Raw genomic sequence first — 19,849 nt, 5'->3', positions numbered from 1 at the left:
TTTCAAAGGACAGTTGAAAGACTTTCTGTTGTTATTTGGCCTTACTTCAAAAAAATGCTCTTTTGAGCGTGACAAACCAGCTCCTACCTGGGTGTCTTGAACTGAGCCAAGCTAAGAGGGGTTTGAAGCATTGGGGTTTTTGCCAGTTTGATTTTCCCTCCATCCTCCAAAGTGCCCTGAGTTCAGTGCTCACAGGAGCAGTAACAGGGTGTCCACAGGCACGGCTGGGGGAATACAGCAGTTTTTCCCAAGGCAAAGGGCAGTTTCCAAGGGCTCTCCATCACTTTTCTCCCTTCTTACCCGACTGTGTGAATGTCAAATTCCTGGGCCTTTTGTGTCCTTTTGTCTCAAGAATGGTGCCAACCTATACAATTTTCTCTCTCCAAGAGGGAAGGAATTTGTTCAGTTGGAGGTGTAGAGAGGGTCTGAATTGGAGGATTAGGTCAAGGGTTACTTGTGAGACTGGCTAATGCTGAAACAGGTTTCCCCTTCCTACAGCTTTCTGAATGTTAATAATTGAAAAATGAGTGGGCTGGGTGGGACTGGGAGCTGTGCTGAGCTCCCTCCAGCCCGTGCTGTTGGTGTGTGTGGGTCCCACGGCAGCAGACACACTTTGTTTATCCAGCCCCACTGTGAAAGTTCTGTGTTTGCTTTCCCAAAGCAGCCAGTTCCTATCCACACTGCTTTGGGAAAGGAAACACAGAACATTGGCAGTGTGGGGTACCTGCAGCAGAGGCTGGACAGAGTTAAAGAATAAAGCAGGGATTTATTGAAATGCCTCAAAGCATCCACCTTGGGCAGCACAAGAGCCCAGCTAGGGCTACACCCAAGATGGATGATGGGTCGGGAGTTTTCACATTTTTATAAGTTTTGCTCCATTTCCATATTGGGGTGCATTGTCCCATTACAGCTCCAGGTTTTTCAGTCCTGTCCTCTCAGTTTGCTCTCCTCAATTCTCTGTTGTTTGCACTTTTTGAGCCTTTTGGGCCTTTTTGTTGTTTACACTTTTTGTACCGAAGCTGCAGTGGTGTCCTTGGTTCTGGGGCTGGAAAAGGATTGGTTTGAGTGACTGAGCTGTGAGAGAACTGCTGACACTTTGTGTAAAATTCAGAGTTCTTTACCAATGCAGTACAGACTCTGGGAGTATAACGGCTCATACCTGAGGCCCCGTTGGCAGGGGCTGTGAGCAGTGACCGTGTCCCTGCTGTCCCAGGCCAGGTACAAGCAGAGCCTGGACCCCACGGTGGACGAGGTGAAGAAGCTGTGCACGTCGCTGCGGCGCAACGCCAAGGAGGAGCGCGTGCTGTTCCACTACAACGGGCACGGCGTGCCCCGGCCCACCGTCAACGGCGAGATCTGGGTCTTCAACAAGGTGGGTGTGCCAGCCTGCAGCCTGCACAGGGACATCTGGGTCTTCAACAAGGTGGGTGTGCCAGCCTGCGGCCTGCACAGGGACATCTGGGTGTTCAACAAGGTGGGTGTGCCAGCCTGCGGCCTGCACAGGGACATCTGGGTGTTCAACAAGGTGGGTGTGCCAGCCTGCAGCCTGCACAGGGACATCTGGGTGTTCAACAAGGTGGGTGTGCCAGCCTGCAGCCTGCACAGGGACATCTGGGTGTTCAACAAGGTGGGTGTGCCAGCCTGCGGCCTGCACAGGGACATCTGGGTGTTCAACAAGGTGGGTGTGCCAGCCTGCGGCCTGCACAGGGACATCTGGGTGTTCAACAAGGTGGGTGTGCCAGCCTGCGGCCTGCACAGGGACATCTGGGTGTTCACCAAGGTGGGTGTGCCAGCCTGCGGCCTGCACAGGGCACAGCTGCCTGGGACTCCTGCACCCACACTGCTGTGGGAGGGGGGGAGCCTGAAGTCTGCCCAGTGCCACCTCCCAGTGTCCCAGGGTGTCCAAGCCACAATGCCCAACCTGGCCTTGGGCACTGCCCACCCTCACTTGTATAATAACCAGACAGGACTCAACTTCTTCATGGAGGAAAAGCCCATTCTGTATTTACGTTGTTTATATTGATAAGTTATTTGGGAGTGTTCGTTAAGATGGAGCAACACGTGGAACAATGGTTCCATCTGTAAATAAGATGGTTCCCTTCTTATTTCCAGAAAGAGGAGCTGTGGGCACTTCACTCTGTTGAAGGCAGCTTCCTTGGTTTTCATTTTAATGGATCATTTGGAAAGTTGCACAGAAGCTAAAGCTGTAATGAATTTATAGGAAATTTGAGAAGGTACCCTGTTAAACTTCATTGGTGAGCAGTACAGTGAGACTCAGTTTATTGGTTGGTAAGGGCTATTGTACATGTCTATAAAATTTTCTCTTTCTAGATGTGTTTACATATTTTCTTCACAGATTCTTATGGGGCAGATTTCTTGGTTTTGCAGGTGTTGTTGTATCAGTAAGGAGCAATGTTCTAGTTTAGTTGCTGTCTCCTGTGCAAATCTCAACATGGCTTCAAAAGGAAAAAAATCAACCTGCCCCTACTTCAGACATGTTTATTCTGACATTTTGAGGAGCTTCTCTGCACATTTTCAATATCTCTGATTGTTCTCTAAACAACTGGGAATAGAATCTGTTCATCAGCAGTTTTCAGCTGAGCTGTGGTTTTGGGAAGGGGCACAGAGGGATGGTGGAGCAGTGCTGGAGCAGGGACTTCTCCTCTAGGGAACAAACTGTGTGTCCAGCCCAGGGTGGCAGCAGCACCAAAGCATCACCCTTCCACTCTGCTTTAACACCCCTTCTTGCTTCAAACGGCCTCATTTACATATCATTAGCAAATTGGATGGTTTATGTGACCCCCACAGTGGAGTTGGAACATAAAATTCTTCTGCTTGGAAATACCACAGTATTAATCAGAGCTATAATCTGATCATAGCTGGAGCAAGATGCCTTGGAAATGTAAAGGTAAAACAATGCCTGCCCATAAAATGTCCTTGATGGGATGTGTCAGAGCAGGTTTTTATGTGGAACTTCCTGGGCTTGGCGTGTGCTGCACGTGAGGGGTGACCTTAAGAAAGGCTGTGCTGAGGACAGGTAGTTCATTCCTCATCCCACCCCACAGTGATTTGCAGAGCTCCAGCTCCCTAAAACTTCAGCTTTTATCAACAAAATTTCCCTATTCATGTTAATGAACCAACCCAAACTGTTATGTATGGGCAAAGCTGGGATTTGGAAATGCCTTTCCCCTCCCTGCCTTGCATAACACATGGTTTATGGTACCTCCTGTCTTTATCGACGCTGATACGTGCCCTTGAAAATTTGATTTTTGTAAAAAGTTTACCGGTTTTATTACAGCTATTTTAAGTCTCTTGAATTTAAATGAGAGTTATGATCCCATCCATCATCTTGCTGATGTTAATAGGAACATCACAGCTTTTCCTGAGGATTTTGGGCTGAGCTCAGGCTTGGAGGAACACCAGGTTACTCTCTGCCTGCAGCTGAAAAGGATCCTGCTGGCAGCCACTGGCTGTTTGGTGCTGACTCTTTGCAGGCAGGAATCTGTGGTTTATATTTTCAGCTCACTTGGTCCAGGATTGGCTCCTCAGAACTGGTTTTAAGTGGCTGATTTTTATCCTCTTGCCTCCAGTTATTTGGGGGCGTTCATTAAGATGGAAGACAAGGAACAAGATCCTCCTTATTTCCAGAAAGGGAACTGTGGGCACCTCACTCTGTTGAAGGCAGCTTTGTTGGTTTTAATTTTAATGGATAATTTGGAAAGTTGCACAGAAGCTAAAGCTGTAATAAAATTATGAAGCATCTCGTTAGGCTCAGGCGGGGTAGTGCTGATGGGCTGCAGGGGCTTAATTAGCCATCCTGATTTATTGATGGGGTTTTCAGTTTAAGATGTTTGATGTTAAATTAAAGACAGCTGGTTTGCATCCTTTATCAGTGTTGCAGAAATTTGGGATAAAATTGGACTATTAAATGCTGTTTGGAGTTGTTAGCACATATCAGAGCTCTAAATATCTGATACTGAAAACTCTTGGCAAAGTTTTGGGCTTTTTTTTTTTTTTTTTTAAGAGTTGGTTGTTTCAAGTAATGCCACAATAAAATCTGCTTGTTGCTTGTGTTGACTTGGGCTCACATCCTCACTATTGGCAGATCCTGACTGAGGTTTGTATTCACCAATAATTCCAATCTAGGATTTATTTAGGGCTTTCAGAGTTGGGTTTTGTGGACCCAGTGTTGGGTTTTGTGCACCCAGTCCAGGCCCTGCTCCTTCCCTGGTGACTGCAGTGGTGCTTTCCTCTCCTCTCCCCCCGCAGAACTACACCCAGTACATCCCCCTGTCCATCTACGACCTGCAGACCTGGATGGGGAGCCCTTCCATCTTCGTCTACGACTGCTCCAACGCCGGCCTCATTGTCAAGTCCTTCAAGCAGTTTGCACTACAGAGAGAGCAGGAGCTGGAGGTGAGAGCTCAGCCTGCTGCCCTTCACTGAGCACAAATGGAGTTCAAGCTTGCTTTGCTGTGTACACTGAAAAATGTGTTTAAAACCGTGTTGGAAGGCAAATTAATTTGCGAATAGCTTTGCCACTCTGATCTTTCTGGTTCAGTTTGCTATCCCATTAAACTTGGAATGATTTTTAATACAAGCACTAATAAAATGTTAATGTTAATAGAATCAATTTGGGCCCTAATGGTCTTTTCTGCTGAGATGAATGCCGAGGTGAACAAGACATCATTTTTTTGGTTGCAAAACTCTGGGATCTGGGGCTGTATTTTGATGCAGTTGTGGTTTTGTGCCGTTGAAGTGAATGCAAAAATGTGGAAGAACAAAAACTTGATCCACACTGGGATTGTCCTGGTGGTTCCAGTTCTGCAGAGTGTGGAATGTGTTCCCAATGAAAAGCTGTCTTTGGTTGCAAATGGAATTAGTAATAAATTTATTGAAGCAAATCTGAAATGCAAAGTGAAAGGGAAGAAGTTGGAATGTTCTGTGCAGCCTCCCCCCTGCTGCCTGAAGCTCCCATTTGTAAAGATTCACTTCTCACACTTCTAGGACACTGGATTAGAAACCCCAAAGCTTCAAGGAAGGAATATTAATTAATCAGGCAACTGAGTGTCACAAATAACCTCCAAACAGATGTTAGGTGTCCCTGCCTGTCAGTCCTTTCCTTTGGAATTCCAGATTTTGGAGATGCTTTAGTGGGGGCTTTTTGGCAGGTGGAAATTCCAATGTACTGAAGAACACAGCCTGATAGTCTGGGATATATAGATAATTTAATTATTCCTTCTCTCCATAAAATAATTCCATATTTTGTAACAATGGGAAACTTCCCATGGTCTGTGGCTTGGGAAGAACGTGGAACTGCCAGACAGGATCAATAGAATTGGAGCAGGAGTCAGAGAAGGGGGTCTGAATGTCCTTCCCCAGGTTTCCCCATCAGCCTGGGGCTCCACTGGGATATTTTGGGGCCTTTCTCCTTTGTGGATACAAAGCTCTCTCCAGCACTGTGGGGTTGGTTTCTCATTCTGTTCCCCAGCAGGCTGAGCAGGTCTGACTTCTCCCTCCCTTTCCCTGCTGTCTTCACCAAATTCCTTTTGCCCTTGGCTGGTGCTGAGCTCCAGAGGGCTTGGAGGCTGCTGAGGGGGCAGCAGCCCCAGGGACCCCTCTGAGAGGCAGATCCAGGGCTCAGGTGGAGTTTGTGCAGGGAAACCTCTGCAAATCCAGCCAGGGGAGGAGGATGAGCACGAGTGACAAAGCCTTTGTTCCAACAAACATTCCATTCCATCTTCCCTGGGATTTATCATGCTGTGAGGCTCCATGGGGCAGCTGCTTTAGTGCTGCAGCACAGGTTAACACTGCCAGTTAATCTGGTGATGAAAATACTTCCAGGGTTATGTGTCTGCTTTTCATTCTGTCCTTAGCTTTCATTAACTCCTGGTGCCTGACTGAGGCTGCTGCTCGTGGGGAACAGGGAGCAGAGCCCTGCTCACAGCGGCACGAGAGCGTGCAGGGGAATTCATTTGGAAAATTATAAATTATCCAATTGTTCAGATTCATGAAGAGTGAAGCAAAGCTGCAACTCATGCTCCAGAGAGGCTGCCAGAGTGATCAGGATAATTGTTCCCCATTTCCCTGCAAGCAGATCAGAGGAGTTTGCTCTTCCTTTAATCTGCCAGAGGGATTCTCACCTCCTGATTCCACATCTTGCCCTAATGAAAGAAATGCAAAACGTTGGAAAGAAACTTTGGTGGCTGAAGTTCACTTTGTTTACCTGGTTCACAAAGGTGCTGGGAAGATTATTGATGTTTTCTCACCCTGAATTATTAGTCTCAATAATAATTATTTGTCTCAAAGATCTTATTCTTAGTCATAATCTTAAACAGGAGAATCCCTGTGCCTTTGGAGAATGGGAATGTTGGTCTGTAGAGCATTTTTATAGACTGAGGTTTGGTCTATGGGGTATTTCTGGACTGACTTTGGACTTTGAGTGCTGGTAATGGGATATGAGTTAAAGCTGTGCTGGTGCAGCCACACTGGCATCTCTCCCTGAGGAATTGCCTTGTTCTCCACAGGTGGCTGCCATCAACCCCAACCACCCCCTTGCCCAGATGCCTCTGCCCCCCTCCATGAAGAACTGCATCCAGCTGGCAGCCTGTGAGGCCAACGAGCTGCTGCCCATGATCCCAGACCTGCCTGCAGACCTGTTCACCTCCTGCCTCACCACCCCCATCAAGATTGCTCTGCGCTGGTGAGTGGGGACCCCCCGACCCCCCTGTCCCCTGCCTGGGCTTGGGGAACACAAAATCTGCTCCTAAAAGCTCCCCCTGCCCCTGCCTGGGGTACAAAAGCTGCTCCTGACCCAGAGCAACCCTGCAATATTGACCAGCAGGGTTTGAACAGGGCACTGGGGATGGAGGCTTATTAATGAGAGCTAGAAAGGTGGAAATATTGTTATCTTCTACTTATTGTGTTTTAGTTTCCAGCTCAATATCTAGGTTTGCTCAGATTAAGGGGGTTACTGATCTGGGAATTAAATATCTGCTTCCTCAGAGAGCAGGGATGGTACACAGTGCAATACAGCTCTCTGCAAAGTGTCCTTTGCACAAATCACATTCCAAATATTGCAGTTGCTGTAAATAATGCAGTAGCTCTAAACAGTTCTGGAGTGAGAGGAAGGGAGTGATAAACCAGGGAAAGATGTTCTGGAATGACAGCCCAAGTTAATTAGGCAGGAAGGTAGAAAAGGCTGCTCCAGAGGGCAGGAGCTTTCCGAGAGCAGAGCTCACCCAGCACCAGGGACCTGAGCTCAGAGGCTCCATTCCCAGAGGCTCCATTCCCAAAGGCCCTTCCAGCTGCTCCTCTCAAGTTTGTGCCTGGTCCAGACTGGAAAAACGTCAGGGCATTTGCTGGATGAGGTTTGAACAGGCAGAAGCCCACAGACACTGCAGGTGGTGGTGAGGAATTGTCACCATAGCTCCAAGAGTTACTCACTGCCCTTTGGGGATATTTGTAATTAATCACAATTCTGTTTCACAGCAGCAGCAAACCGAGCGAGTTCCTGTGGCCAGGCTCAGGTTTGGGTGTGTGAAGTTCTGTAGGAGAGGTTTTCTGGTGGGTTTTGTTTGTTAGATATGCTGAGAAAGGTTTTTTTGGGATGCTGTGATCTGCTCAGGAATTTCCTGTTCCTCATCTCCATGGGAACGTGGCTGAGGGGCTGAGCAGGGCAGGTTCTGCACAGGCCACACCTGCATGGGAGACCCTCTGAGCTGTTTGACAGGAAAGGTGTTTGTAAAACTGCTCAGGGAAGGGTTTAAGCACCTCAGCCTCTGCTGGAAGGTGCCAAGGGAGCTCCTGGGTAGTGAGGAATTTCCTCCCATTTCCAATGCAGTGGTTGTGTGGTGTTCACTGCACTCTCAGGAATTTTGTTCTCTGATGAAGGTTATGCTCCTTTGTGCTCCCAGGTGATTGGCATTGTTGCAGGTGTGGTTTTATCCATGCAATCCTGTAAATAATAAGTGCTGCTGTGGATCATTGGTTTTTACTGATGTTAAACACAGCAAATGCAAAAGCAGACCCTCTGCTGCAGGCTGAGGGTTTGAGCCAAGCTGCGGTTAACCAAAAATCAACACAGAGACCTTTGCCATTAAAACTTCCCTTTTCCTTCATCTCAGCCCTTGTCCTGAAGCTGACCCAGAACCCTGTGGAACTGCTTTTGAAATGCAACATTTGTGCAGCTCCAGACTGGCCCTCTAATGAGGTTTCACACAGGGAATTTATGGGCAAGTGGAAGCTCGGATAAACGTTTATCCATCCCGTGTTGTTCTCTGTAGCAAAGTCACTGAAGGACAAAATCCCTCATCAGCTGGGGCTGCAGCTGCAGTCACTCCTGTCTGATTCCAGGGAGGTGAAGCTGCTGCTGGGAGGAGGAGCACAGGCCAGCCAGGCCCTGGGATGTGGGGCAGGGAGCTGCACTGGTGCCAGCTGCAGTTCCAGGAGCCTGGAGGGTGCCCTGCCCGTGTGGATGCTCGCTGTCCTTGTGTGTGTGGTGGCTGCTGACGTGGTGCACGCAGATCTGCAGCTATATAAAGCTGTGGGTGAGGCAGGCTGGGGGCTAAGCTGCAGGGATTGTTAATCCTGAGGCAGGCAGGGCTGCTGAGCAGCTGTGGAGCTCTGCTTTACTGCAGGGATTGTTAATCCTGAGGGATCTGGCTGTGCAGCTCTGCTTTACGCGGCTCCCCTGCAGGCACAGCTCAGGGCTGACTCATGTGCCAGCGAGCTGAGCCACACACTCAGTGCCCTCAGGGCCTGGGGGCTGTGAGATCCTGTCCATACTGAGGGGTGGGATCCTGCAAAGGGCTGGAAAAGCCCCAAAGAGCCAGGAGCAGAGCCACGGGGAGGTGGAGATGGGCACTGTGTCCTGCAGAAGGCACAGCCAGCATGGGAAGGGAATGGAAAAGGACCAGAGCTGTGCCTGCTGCTGCCCTGTTTAAGGTGTTTTGGGGGCTTTTCCCTAATGTATTTATTGTGTTTTTCTGCTTGAGGTTTTGGAGTCAGCTCAGCCAATCCTGTGTCCCACATTGGTTTAGACAAACTACACTGGGTTTCAAACTATTCCCGTGATACTGAGCACCATTTCCTGCATTTCTGGGAGGGACCTGAAAACCCATCCAGTGCCACCCCCTGCCATGGACAGAGACACTTCCCACTGTCCCAGGGTGTCCAAGTCTGTCTAACCTGGAGTTTGAGGTTTATCTTCTCTAATCTGGGACTATCAGCACCTTCCACTGTCCCAGGCTGCTCCAAGCTGGCCTGGGGCACTCCAGGGCCACCACCCTGCTTTGGGGGCAGCAGATGTCACCCTGCAGAGCTGTGCTGCTCTCATGGTCCTTCCAGACACCCCCAGAAGGGTTAAACTCTCCAACCTCATCCCAGAGACCTGGCTCTGCCAGCCTGAGTCTGCCTGGGGCTGTTTGGGAGGGAATTTCCCTGCATGGCTCTGTAATGCACTGTCATAAGAATTTTATATTTCAGCAGATTGCACAGGGATCCCACTGCAGGTTCCTGGGATCTTTATGGCTTTTCTTTGTGCTGGATGACACACACATCAGGAGAGCAGCCTGGGGACCACGAGCATCCAGAGCCTGTCCCAGTCCTGGGCTGCAGTGGATGCTCCTCAGGCAGGGGAACTGGAGAGGTGCTCAGGATCTCAGAAATGAGCTCTGCATGTCCTGTTTTTAATAAGTAATTGTTCTCCCCTTCATCTGGGGAGAAACCCTTTGGACATGGATAATGTGGCTCTGGTGAGATGGGGGAGATGGGACTGCTGGGCAGCTGAGCCCTTGGTGTCCCAGAGAGGGGGAAATGAGATGCACAGAGGGGCAAATTCCTCCTCAAAGAGCAGTGAGGGGGTTCCTGAGGGGCTGGGGCACTGGGCTGGGGATGTGGGGCTGTCAGGGGCAGCCATTCCAAGCTGGAATTGCAGGATTTCCATCCTGGAGCTGTCAGGGCAGCCATTCCAAGCTGGAATTGCAGGATTTCCATCCTGGAGCTGTCAGGGCAGCCATTCCAAGCTGGAATTGCAGGATTTCCATCCTGGAGCTGTCAGGGCAGCCATTCCAAGCTGGAATTGCAGGATTTCCATCCTGGAGCTGTCAGGGGCAGCCATTCCAAGCTGGAATTGCAGGATTTCCATCCTGGAGCTGCGTTCCCAGTGCTGCCCTGTGCTCCCAGAGGGGCTGCAGGAGGGGGCAGCTCCCCCCTGCCCACACCCTCTGCTCGAGCAGCTCTGGGGATTTTCCAGGCACTGCTGACAGGGCTGCATTTCCAGGGCTGCTGTTCCTGGAGTAGTGGGACTTGTAAGGCTGAGGAAATGGAGTCAGCAGGTTTTTTAATGAAATAACAGAGGTGTCTGAACCTGGCGTGTTCCTCTCGTCTCTGCCCGCCTTGCCCTAATCCAGGGAAGCCCAGGCAAGGCTAAGGACTTTTCCAGCAGCACAACCACAACCTCCCTGCTCTGTCCTGCTCTCCCAGAGGCTTTGCTGGATGCTATGAGCCCTTTTCCCCCTCCCTGGTGTGCTGGAACACTTGTCACCATGACAGCTGCAGTGGCCCAGCTGTGACACCTGGCGATGGAAACGGCCCCAGGGTGACAAATGGGTGACAAACTGAGGGCCTGGCTTGGCTCTGATCACACCCTGCTGAAGTTCCCTGCCCAAAGAGCATTTTAAAGGCAGGAGCAGGGCAATGAAGAGCCCTCCTCCCCACAGAGCCCGGTCATTAAGCACTCAATTAGTGAGCTGTGTTTTACTGTCTCTCCCCAGGTTCTGCATGCAGAAGAGTGTCAGGCTGGTGCCAGGAGTCACGCTGGATTTAATAGAGAAGTAAGTCAAGCTTTAACTGTACTGCTGTGTCCTAGAAAGGGTCAGGAGAGCAGAAATCTGGGTGTAAGTGTAAATTCTGAGCAGAAAGGTGATCCCAGAGCTCCCAGGTGCTCAGTGAGGGGGAATGGAGCTGCCAAGGGTCCTGAGCAGTAATGGGGTGAGATCACAGCAGCTCCCATTCCCTCAGCCATTTTGGCATGTTTGCCATCAGCTGGGGTTCAAAAAGCCTCTCAGTGCTGCCAGCCCTTCACAGAGGTGTGCTGGGTTAGCCAGGTTCATCAGCAGGGTTGAGGGTTTTAATTGTGTTAATTTTATATGGGAAAAAATTGAATATCTCCTCTCAGCTGGGGAGAGTGAGTGATAATCTGTATAAAGCTGCATTTCAGGGACACTCATTGGACCAAAATAAAAATACACTTTACAACTGACAGAGCAGAGACAAACCCTGTCTCTCAGAGGAGGTGTCAGAGAGGTTTTCAGGGAGAGGATTCACCATTCTTGGGTGTTGCTGCCTCTGAAAGCTCTGGGGAAAATGTGCTGGGTTTTGGGTTTCTCGTGGCCTCGAGGAGATGGAAAGCAGGAATGAAACCTCCCTGGGGCTGAGTGCCAGAGGGGTGCACAGCTTTGGGGGTGAGGAGGAGGCTCACGCCACCTCAGGCCACTGCATAAACAATGGCTGTGGCAAGTTAATGAATTTACAATTGCTACAAGAGTCTCTAATCAGAGACGTGGTGAGGTCACTGGAGGGCTGAGGCAGCTCTGACTCAGCCTCACAGAGCACTTGCAGCTTAAATCCTCTTTCAATAAAGGTTTCCTGGCAGAAATGGGTTTTTGTTCAGGCTCTCGGTCTGTCTGTGCCACAGCACACGTGTGTGCCAGCAGCAGCTTCCTGTGGATATCAAATATTTAAACCTCATCATCTTCCTCTGCTCCTTGTATCAGTTATGGAAAACACAGATTTTTATTGCAGTCTGGAGACAGAGCTGGAATAATTCCTGGATTGCCTATGTGTATATTGTAATTTATAATTCAGTTGTCTTTAAAGCTGGGGAAGGAGTTGATATTGCAATTAAGCTGCAGACTTTGAGGCTAAATGAAGCTGCACCTTCTCTGAAGGGCTCCAATTTCCAATTATCCAGGCTCAGCCCATGTCCTGATGAGGGAACGTGGGGTGGGTCCTGATGTGCATTTCCATCACACATCATCTGAGATGAAGCCAAACAATGCCTCAGCTTAGAAATAGAGATCTTTGCTGGAGCCAGACAGCAGAATACAAAGGAATTTTGGTGGAGTGTTGGGAATTTGGGAACTTCTGGCTGCCACCTGATGAGACTTTTGTTGGCAGCATCTCTGTCCATGTTCCTCCTGCCTTGGGGGCACTTTTCTCTTTGATCCCAAGGCCTCAGATCATCTGTGCTGGAGGTGTGGCTGCTGAGTGAGCTGGGCTTTGTGCTGCTGTCAGAAAGTTTGGGAAAAACCTAAGGAACGGTTATGGGAATAAATCCCTGGTAATGGGAATCCAAAGCTGGATGCCAAGGATTGGGATGTACAAGGATGCTTTAATCTCTATTGCTGCACTGGGCTCCCTCTCCCCAAATCCCCTCTCAGGGCACCAGGAATGGTCTGTGGCACTCCTGGGATTTTCAGCTTGGGTCCATTGTGCAGAAGGAGGGAATTGTGAACAAAAATCCTCGAGAAGGGGAAAGCAAACAATGGCTGGGGTATGTTAATGAATTTACAATTGCTAATCAGAGACGTGGTGAGGTCACTGGAGGTCTGAGGCAGCTCTGACTCAGCCTCACAGAGCACTTGGAGCTTAAATCCTCTTTCAGTAAAGGTTTCCTGGCAGAAACCTGCTATGGGGCTGCTCAGGAGAGTCTGTGGCTGTGCTGGGCCCCAGCTCAGGTCCCTGTCCCTGCAGAGGAGCTGGGTCCCTTGTGCTGGGGCTGGTGACAAAGGGCCCCTGGGGATGTCACCACATGGGGAAGGTCCTGCTGTGGCTGAGCCTGCTCCAGGCTGTGGTGCACCAGCACCCCATCCATAAAAGTCACCACAAATAACAAACGTGAGACTGAAATTAATGTTTGCTTCCACTTGAAGCATTATCGAATGTCAGGGGCTGGAAATTGCTCGTGTTTTAATGTCTGTTTATTATTTATAGTGGAAGGTGATAATTCATGGTTTGCCTTTGCCACCTGGCTTTGGCAGTTCCAGCCCCTTGTGGAGATCTCAGTGGAAGGTGTCAGAGGGGGTTTCTGTCCCCCAGGGGTGGTTTCTGTGTCCCAGGGATCCCAGGGGGGCTGAGCAGGGATTCTCCCCCCTTGGATCCAGGGAAGCCCCCCTGGATCTGCTGCAGAGGCTGTTCTGCAATGCAAATATTGACAGGGAATCCTCAGCAGAGCCTCTGTGGCCTCGTGTTCCCCGTGCTCGCTGCAGGGGCTCCATCAGCAAACACTGCACACAGATCTGTGCTGCTCCTCTGCTACCCACACAGACAGGAATTTTTCGTAAGATGGTAATTTCTGGCTGGTTTAGAACTGTGTTTGTACATGGGGATGGTGCTGCTGCATGTGTCAGAGGAGTGAGTGGCCATAGAAAGGCTTCCTCTGTTGGTGCTGATACTTCTGATATTTAAAAGCTGTCACAGAAAGGCAATTGGGTTAAATTAGGAATAAATCCACAGATGTCTCTGCAGGTTGCTGCATGTTTTTGAAACTTCCTCATCCTGTTGCTGGTACCTCCTCATGAGGAGAAAGGCACAGTTACAGGGGTCTCATGAAGGGTTTTATTCCCCACTTTAGGATTCCTGGGAGGCTGAACGACAGGAGAACCCCCCTGGGGGAGCTGAACTGGATCTTCACAGCCATCACTGACACCATTGCCTGGAACGTGCTGCCCCGAGGTGAGGCTGGCCAGGGAGGGGGATGAGGAGTCACATCCATGAGGGGCTGAAATGAGCAGAAAATTAAACTGGAAGAGCAGATCAGGATGGAGCTGAAAGCTAGTTTGTTTTTTATTTGCTCTTTTTACCAGAGCATTGCAGAGACCTGATGATTAGAACGCAGAAAGGGTTTTTCTGTGCTAACACAATTGTTGTAGCTTGAATAATTCTCTTTCTTACTGAATCTGTACAGAGCAATCTGTTTTCTTCCAGCCTTGGTTAATAGCATGAATAAAGGCTTTTTTCCCCCTCTTTGCTGGTAAGGCAGTTTTGTTTCCCATGAGGAACTTCATCCCTCATTTCTCCACCCCTGTTGTGCTCTGAATTGGTACTTCTGGAGCACAAGCAGCCAAATTTGTAAACACTTCTCCAACCCTGCTCTTCCTAATGCTCACACAGCATCAATTCTTCTCTGCCCTGTAGAAGAGAGCACATTTGCTATCTTTTAGGATTCATTTTGGCTTCTCATGAGCACATCACACTGCCAGTTAACAGATGGATAGTTCTTGATTAAACAGTACACAGAGGTCCTGTTCTCCCTCAGTAATTTTCCAAAAACTTAGTCAGGATGAGCTGAGATGAGACACCAAAATGGGAATTTGATCCAGAAAAGGCAAAAAGAGCCCATGGTAGGAAGTGTTTGACTGAGTTAGTGGAGGATGGATGTATGGTGTCTGAGGGAGCTCTGCAGGCGCAGTTTCCCTTTCCTGGTTGTCATCTCATCCCTGCAGAGCTGCTGGGGGTTCCTCCTTACTGGAGCAAAATGTTATCGTGGTTTGATGTCCTGAACCCTTTTTACATCACACCTGAGGTGCTGCGAGGTGCTTGTGCTGACCCTGCCATCTCTCTCAGATCTCTTCCAGAAGCTCTTCCGGCAGGACCTGCTGGTGGCCAGCTTGTTCCGGAACTTTCTGCTGGCAGAGAGGATCATGAGGTCCTACAACTGCACCCCCGTGAGCAGCCCCAGGCTGCCCCCCACCTACATGCACGCCATGTGGTGAGTGCTGGGCTTCCATGGGCCTGCAGGAGCACCCTGGGGTGCTGGTGGGTGTCCTGCCCGTGGTGGGTGGTGGCACTCCAGGGTCCCCTCCTGCCCAGACCATGCCAAGGTTCCACCTGGGTCTGTGCAGGGCTTCCTTGGGGCAGGATTGTGTTTGGGTTCCACCCTGACCAAGGAAGGAATGGTGAGTCTGACTCCATGTGCTCAGAAGGCTCATTTGTTATTTTATTATACTATATTATATTAAAGAATACCATACATATATATATACATATATATATATATATATACACACACACACACATATATATACATATACACACTATATATATAATGATACTATATTATATTAAAGAATAATATATATACACACTATATATATAATGATACTATATTATATTAAAGAATAATATATATACACACTATATATATAATGATACTATATTATATTAAAGAATCATATTATTTTATGATATTATACTATATTAAAGAATACTATTCTTTAATATAATATACTATATTACGTTAAAGAATACTATTCTTTAATATAGTATCATACAATAATAAATAAAATAAACTTTACTAAAGAATACAGAAAGGATACAGACAGAAGGCTAAAAAGATAATAATGAAAACTCATGAGTCTCTCCAGAGTCCTGACACAGCTTGGCCCTGATTGGCCAAAGAGTGACAACAACTCACAGCAGAATCCAATTAAACAATCACCTGTGGGTAAACAATCTCCAAACACATTCCAGACCAGCAAAACACAGGAGAAGCAAAGGAGATAAGAATTGTTTTCATTTTTCTCTGCAGCTTCTCAGCTTCCCAGGAGAAAAATCCTGGGCAAAATCCACAGAAAATGTGGATGTGACAGGTCAGTGAGTGGATCAGGGTGGAACAGCCTTGGCAGCTGAAGCCCCTCCCCAGAGCTGCTCCTGCCCTGGGACGCTGTAATTCTGCACAATGTTCCTGTAATTCTGTGCTGCAGGAGCTGCCCCCCAGCCCTGGCAGCTCTCACTCAAACCCCGCAGAAATGGCTCATCCTCTGCCTTTGTTCTCCCCAGGGATTGTGTGGGGTGGGCAGGGTCCTTAGCTTTTGTTGCTGCAGTAGGAGAAATTCCTGCTGTGGAGTTCCTCAGCTTTTACTGTTGCTTTTAAGGTGATTAATGGAAATGGAGGTGGTACAGTTATCAGAAAGCTCTTAAATGCAGTTCTGCATATCAAACCAATGTCCCACAACAATTATAGTAAAAATAATAATAATAGCAACAGTAATAACCAAAATTCTGACTTTTATTTTCTTGCTCACTGTAATTAATAGAGCAGCACCAGGTGCAGAGGGGGGCAGTGGCACTGAGGGGCTCCTGGGGCACAGAGCAGAGCCTTGCCAAAGTGACGGGTAAAGGCACTGAGGGGGCTCAGCACTTCCAGGAGCTTTTTAAGGGGTTTGCTCCATACAAACGTGCAGGAAGGTGAGCACAGAGAGTGGTGGTGAATGAGTGCAGCACTGACAGCAGCTCTGAGGAGCTCAGATCCTCAGGGCAGCTGGGACAGTGACAGCTGAGCCTTCAGGTGCCTTCCAACCCAAACATTCCATGGTTCCTGCAGGGAATGGGGCCAGGCTGGCAGCAGGGAGCCCCAGGAGCCTGTGCAGGTGCAGCAAACACTGAGGAGGCATTTGCAGGTCCCACAGAGCTGCTTTAAATATTAAAATCCTGGAGGAAGCTGGGGAGCCTTTGCCTGGAGCTGCCAGGACCTGAACATTCCGAGTGCTGGGACGTGCAGACAATGAACCCTGAGTGCTTTGGGTCAGCAGCTCCTGAGCAAAACTGCTTTGGGCACTTGTGACTGGGATGGGCTGTTCTCCCAGTGTCACCAGGGCTGGGACAGTGGGGACAGGGCAGGAAAAGCCACCCTGGGGTCCCTGAGCTGCTGCTGGACGTGGCAGGGCTCCAGCCATCAGCTGCACTCTGCAAGTGCAGCAGGGTAGGACTCGCTGCTGCAGGAGTTTCAAAATTAAACCAGTAAATTTCTGGAGTTATTTATGGCTTGCTTTTTTGCCAGCATATTAAAAATCTATATTTTCTGTTCCTTATAGGGACATAATTCATTCTTATTGCCAGCCTATCAAAAGCCTGTGTTTCTGGTTTCCTGTGGGAATATGGCTTGACTTGGAGTTGGTGTTGCCATCCATGAGCCACAGGAATGAAACTGGGAGCTCCTGGATCCCACTTTCATCTCTCTCAGACTCACATGGCAGCACAGTGGGGTCTGCAAACACATTTTCTTGGCTCATAGTGTGATTCTGGAGCAGAGTGGTGCTGGAAATTCCTTTGGGAAGCTGCAGGATGGTGCTGGGGACACCTTTGTGAAGCCCCTCAGAGCACATCACCCCTGCTGCTGCTTTTTAGGATTTACCAGAAGAAATTCCATAAGAACAGGACACAAAGAGCTCTTTTCCACGTGAATCCTGAACATTGGTGAGGTAGAGAGCAAGGGAGCAGGGAACTGGCACACTTTATTCAGTGCCCTCCAAAAAACGTGCAGTTTGCAGCAAATCCAGCAAAGGGGAAAATTCCACTTTTGGCCGAGGTGGCTCCCTGGTTATTAGGAACTTTTAGTAAGGACAGATTTAGAAACTAATTTAGGGCTCCTTGAAATATTTTCTAAAAATAATTACTTGTCTATCACCTTTCACTCAGGAATTTGTAATGGATGCCTGATCTGAAAGCTGCAGACCCATTTTACAGGTGGGATGAGCTGGGTGATGGAGGAGGGCAGGGGAGCTGGCCACAGGTGCTGGAAAGGGTGAAACTCCAGCCCGGGCATTTTGGGGCTCCTGTGCAACCAAGGTCTGTGGCTCAGATCCAGCAGAGTTTTCTGATGGGTGTTTTATCCAGACTTTTCCCAGATTTTTGATCCCCAGGCATTATTTTGGGGAGCAAGTCTGGCTGCTGTGATAAGGTCTGCACGTGGTGGGAGCAGCCTGCAAACTGTTCCACCCTTGAGCTTCAATTTTCACCTCCTGGATGATTCCCACTGCCCCTTCTGGCACCAGATCAACCTTTGTGCTCTGTCTCCTTTGCTTAGCCCATCTCTGCTGTGCAGGGTTCCCAGGTGACCTGGGCTGGCCCTGAGCTGGCATCTGGCACAGCTGTGACACAGCTGCTGGAGCTGGGAGCTGCTCTGCCTTTTCAAAACTCAACCCTTCAAGTTGGTTCTGGCCAATTCATTTGTATCCGCAGTATCCTTTTGAGCTGGAACTTGAGGAGAAGTGAGAATTTCCCTTTTTTGAGGGGGTATTTGACCCAGGAGCTGTCAGCCTCCTCCCTTCACCAAGCAGGGCAGTGGGCTTTGGGTCAGGAGAGCTGATCTCTGTGGCTGTGCCCCTTGGACACAATCTGACCCGTTATTTCTGGTTTTCCTGCTTTTCTTGGCTTGAGTTGTGCTTCTCAGCCCCTTCCCCTGGGGCTGTGTCTGTGTGCTGCCCTCACTGCAGGGCCCTAATGCAGGATTAATATTAGCATGAATATTAATATCCATTGATTGGCTGTGCTGTGCAGCTGAGAGTGGCTCTGTCTGTGGTGCCTGAGCACAGAGCTCTGTCAGCACCTTGATCTGTGCTGTGATGGATGAGGCTTTGTGCATTACTGCTGCTGCCAGCTGCTTTTATTCACGGCCTCTGAAAAGACCTAATAATGTGTTTGGAAATATTTCCTAACACAGGTCATATATTAAACCCCAAGTGCCTTAATTATGCTTTGGAAGAGCTACAACCCATCCCTAACAGAAACACCGTGGTGTGTTTGCAGGCCATGAAATTTGGGTTGAAAGGAGCCATAATGTACTGCAAATCCAGGGAGCTGGAGATTGGGGCTGGAAACAAAACCATAATGCAGCAAGGCAATTGCAGGTGGAGCAGGATGGATCAGGGCTGCCCAGCCATCCCTCAGGGAAATGAGGAGCTGGAGCTGCACCCAAGCACTCAGGGCTCTGCAGGAGGAAGGTGGTTGTTGGGAGAGGCATTTGGAGCTGCTGAAGGATTAGATTAGTTCAGATTACACTGCAACCTGATATTTTTTGTGTCTCTGTGTTAGTCTTACCATCTCCAAGCCCCATTATCAGACTAGGACACTTTGCTGTGGCACAGAAATAGCAAAGCCTGTGCCCTAAGTCGTGGCTGGAGCAGGGGGATGTGCTGGGGGAAGAAAAGGATTTCAGATTGTGCCAGATATTCACAGCAATAACCAGTTTATAAAAATAGCTGTGTCTGAGCAGCTTCCAGCTGTGCCCTAAAGCAGCTTAGGGAGGTGACAGGGTGGCTGCCACACAGGTGAGCTGGGCTGTGTCACAGGGTATGGGTGGCACTGGGCTGTGTCACAGGGCATGGCTGGCACCGGGCTCCAGAACTGATGGGGAATGTCTTGCCCAACAGACCCAGTGGCCTGGGAAATATTTAATGGCTCCAGAAATGGGGCTCAGAAGGAGGAGCTGCCCCAGGGCTGAGGGGTGGCTTCAGCCTCCCTCCAGCTGCTCCTCCAGGCAGGGAACCTCCCGTTCCTGGTAGCTGGGTGGTGCCAGGTAATACCCAGCACTCCCAGGGGAAAAGAGAGCATCAAGAATACATTATTAAAAAAAAGAGCAGAGTTAAAAGCATTAGATATTGAGTCAGCCCAAAAATTTGAGTGTAAGAAAATCAGCCCCCAGGAGCTGCCAGCTAATGGGTACCCGTGGGTGCAGGCAGGCAGCTCTGACTGGGCTGGGACTCTGCTCTCAGAAATCTCACATCCCCGGTGCTCCTGGGGTTCCCCTGCCTGGCACTGGGTTTGGGCAGTGAACAGTCCCTGAGCAGGGCTGGTTTGTGCTCTCTCTGTTCCTGGGGTTCCACTGCCTGGCAGCTCCTGGGTTTGGGCAGTGAACAGGGCTGAGTTCCTGCTCTCTGAGTTCCCAGTCTCTCTGGGGGTTCCACTGCCTGGCTCCGGGTGGGTTTGGGCAGTGAACAGGGCTGGGTTCCTGCTCTCAGTGCTCCTGGGGTTCCACTGCCTGGCTCCGGGTGGGTTTGGGCAGTGA

General features: G+C 49.4%; 1 protein-coding gene across 1 annotated transcript in view; it reads left to right on the top strand.

The window, feature by feature from the left end:
- Positions 1-19,849, top strand: part of RPTOR (regulatory associated protein of MTOR complex 1) — a 101,842-nt gene that overhangs the window by 26,099 nt on the left and 55,894 nt on the right. The window contains exons 4-9 of the mRNA XM_059485972.1: positions 1,214-1,372; positions 4,270-4,416; positions 6,528-6,703; positions 10,776-10,835; positions 13,637-13,737; positions 14,629-14,773. Of these exons, the coding sequence (XP_059341955.1) occupies positions 1,214-1,372; positions 4,270-4,416; positions 6,528-6,703; positions 10,776-10,835; positions 13,637-13,737; positions 14,629-14,773 (788 nt within the window). The remainder of the gene's footprint in view (positions 1-1,213; positions 1,373-4,269; positions 4,417-6,527; positions 6,704-10,775; positions 10,836-13,636; positions 13,738-14,628; positions 14,774-19,849) is intronic.

Source organism: Ammospiza nelsoni, chromosome 19 (assembly GCF_027579445.1).
Source record: "Ammospiza nelsoni isolate bAmmNel1 chromosome 19, bAmmNel1.pri, whole genome shotgun sequence".
Classification (NCBI taxonomy): Eukaryota; Metazoa; Chordata; class Aves; order Passeriformes; family Passerellidae; genus Ammospiza; species Ammospiza nelsoni.
The sequence above is the reverse complement of the archived record's forward strand: the minus strand, read 5'-3'. Positions and strand labels throughout refer to the sequence as shown.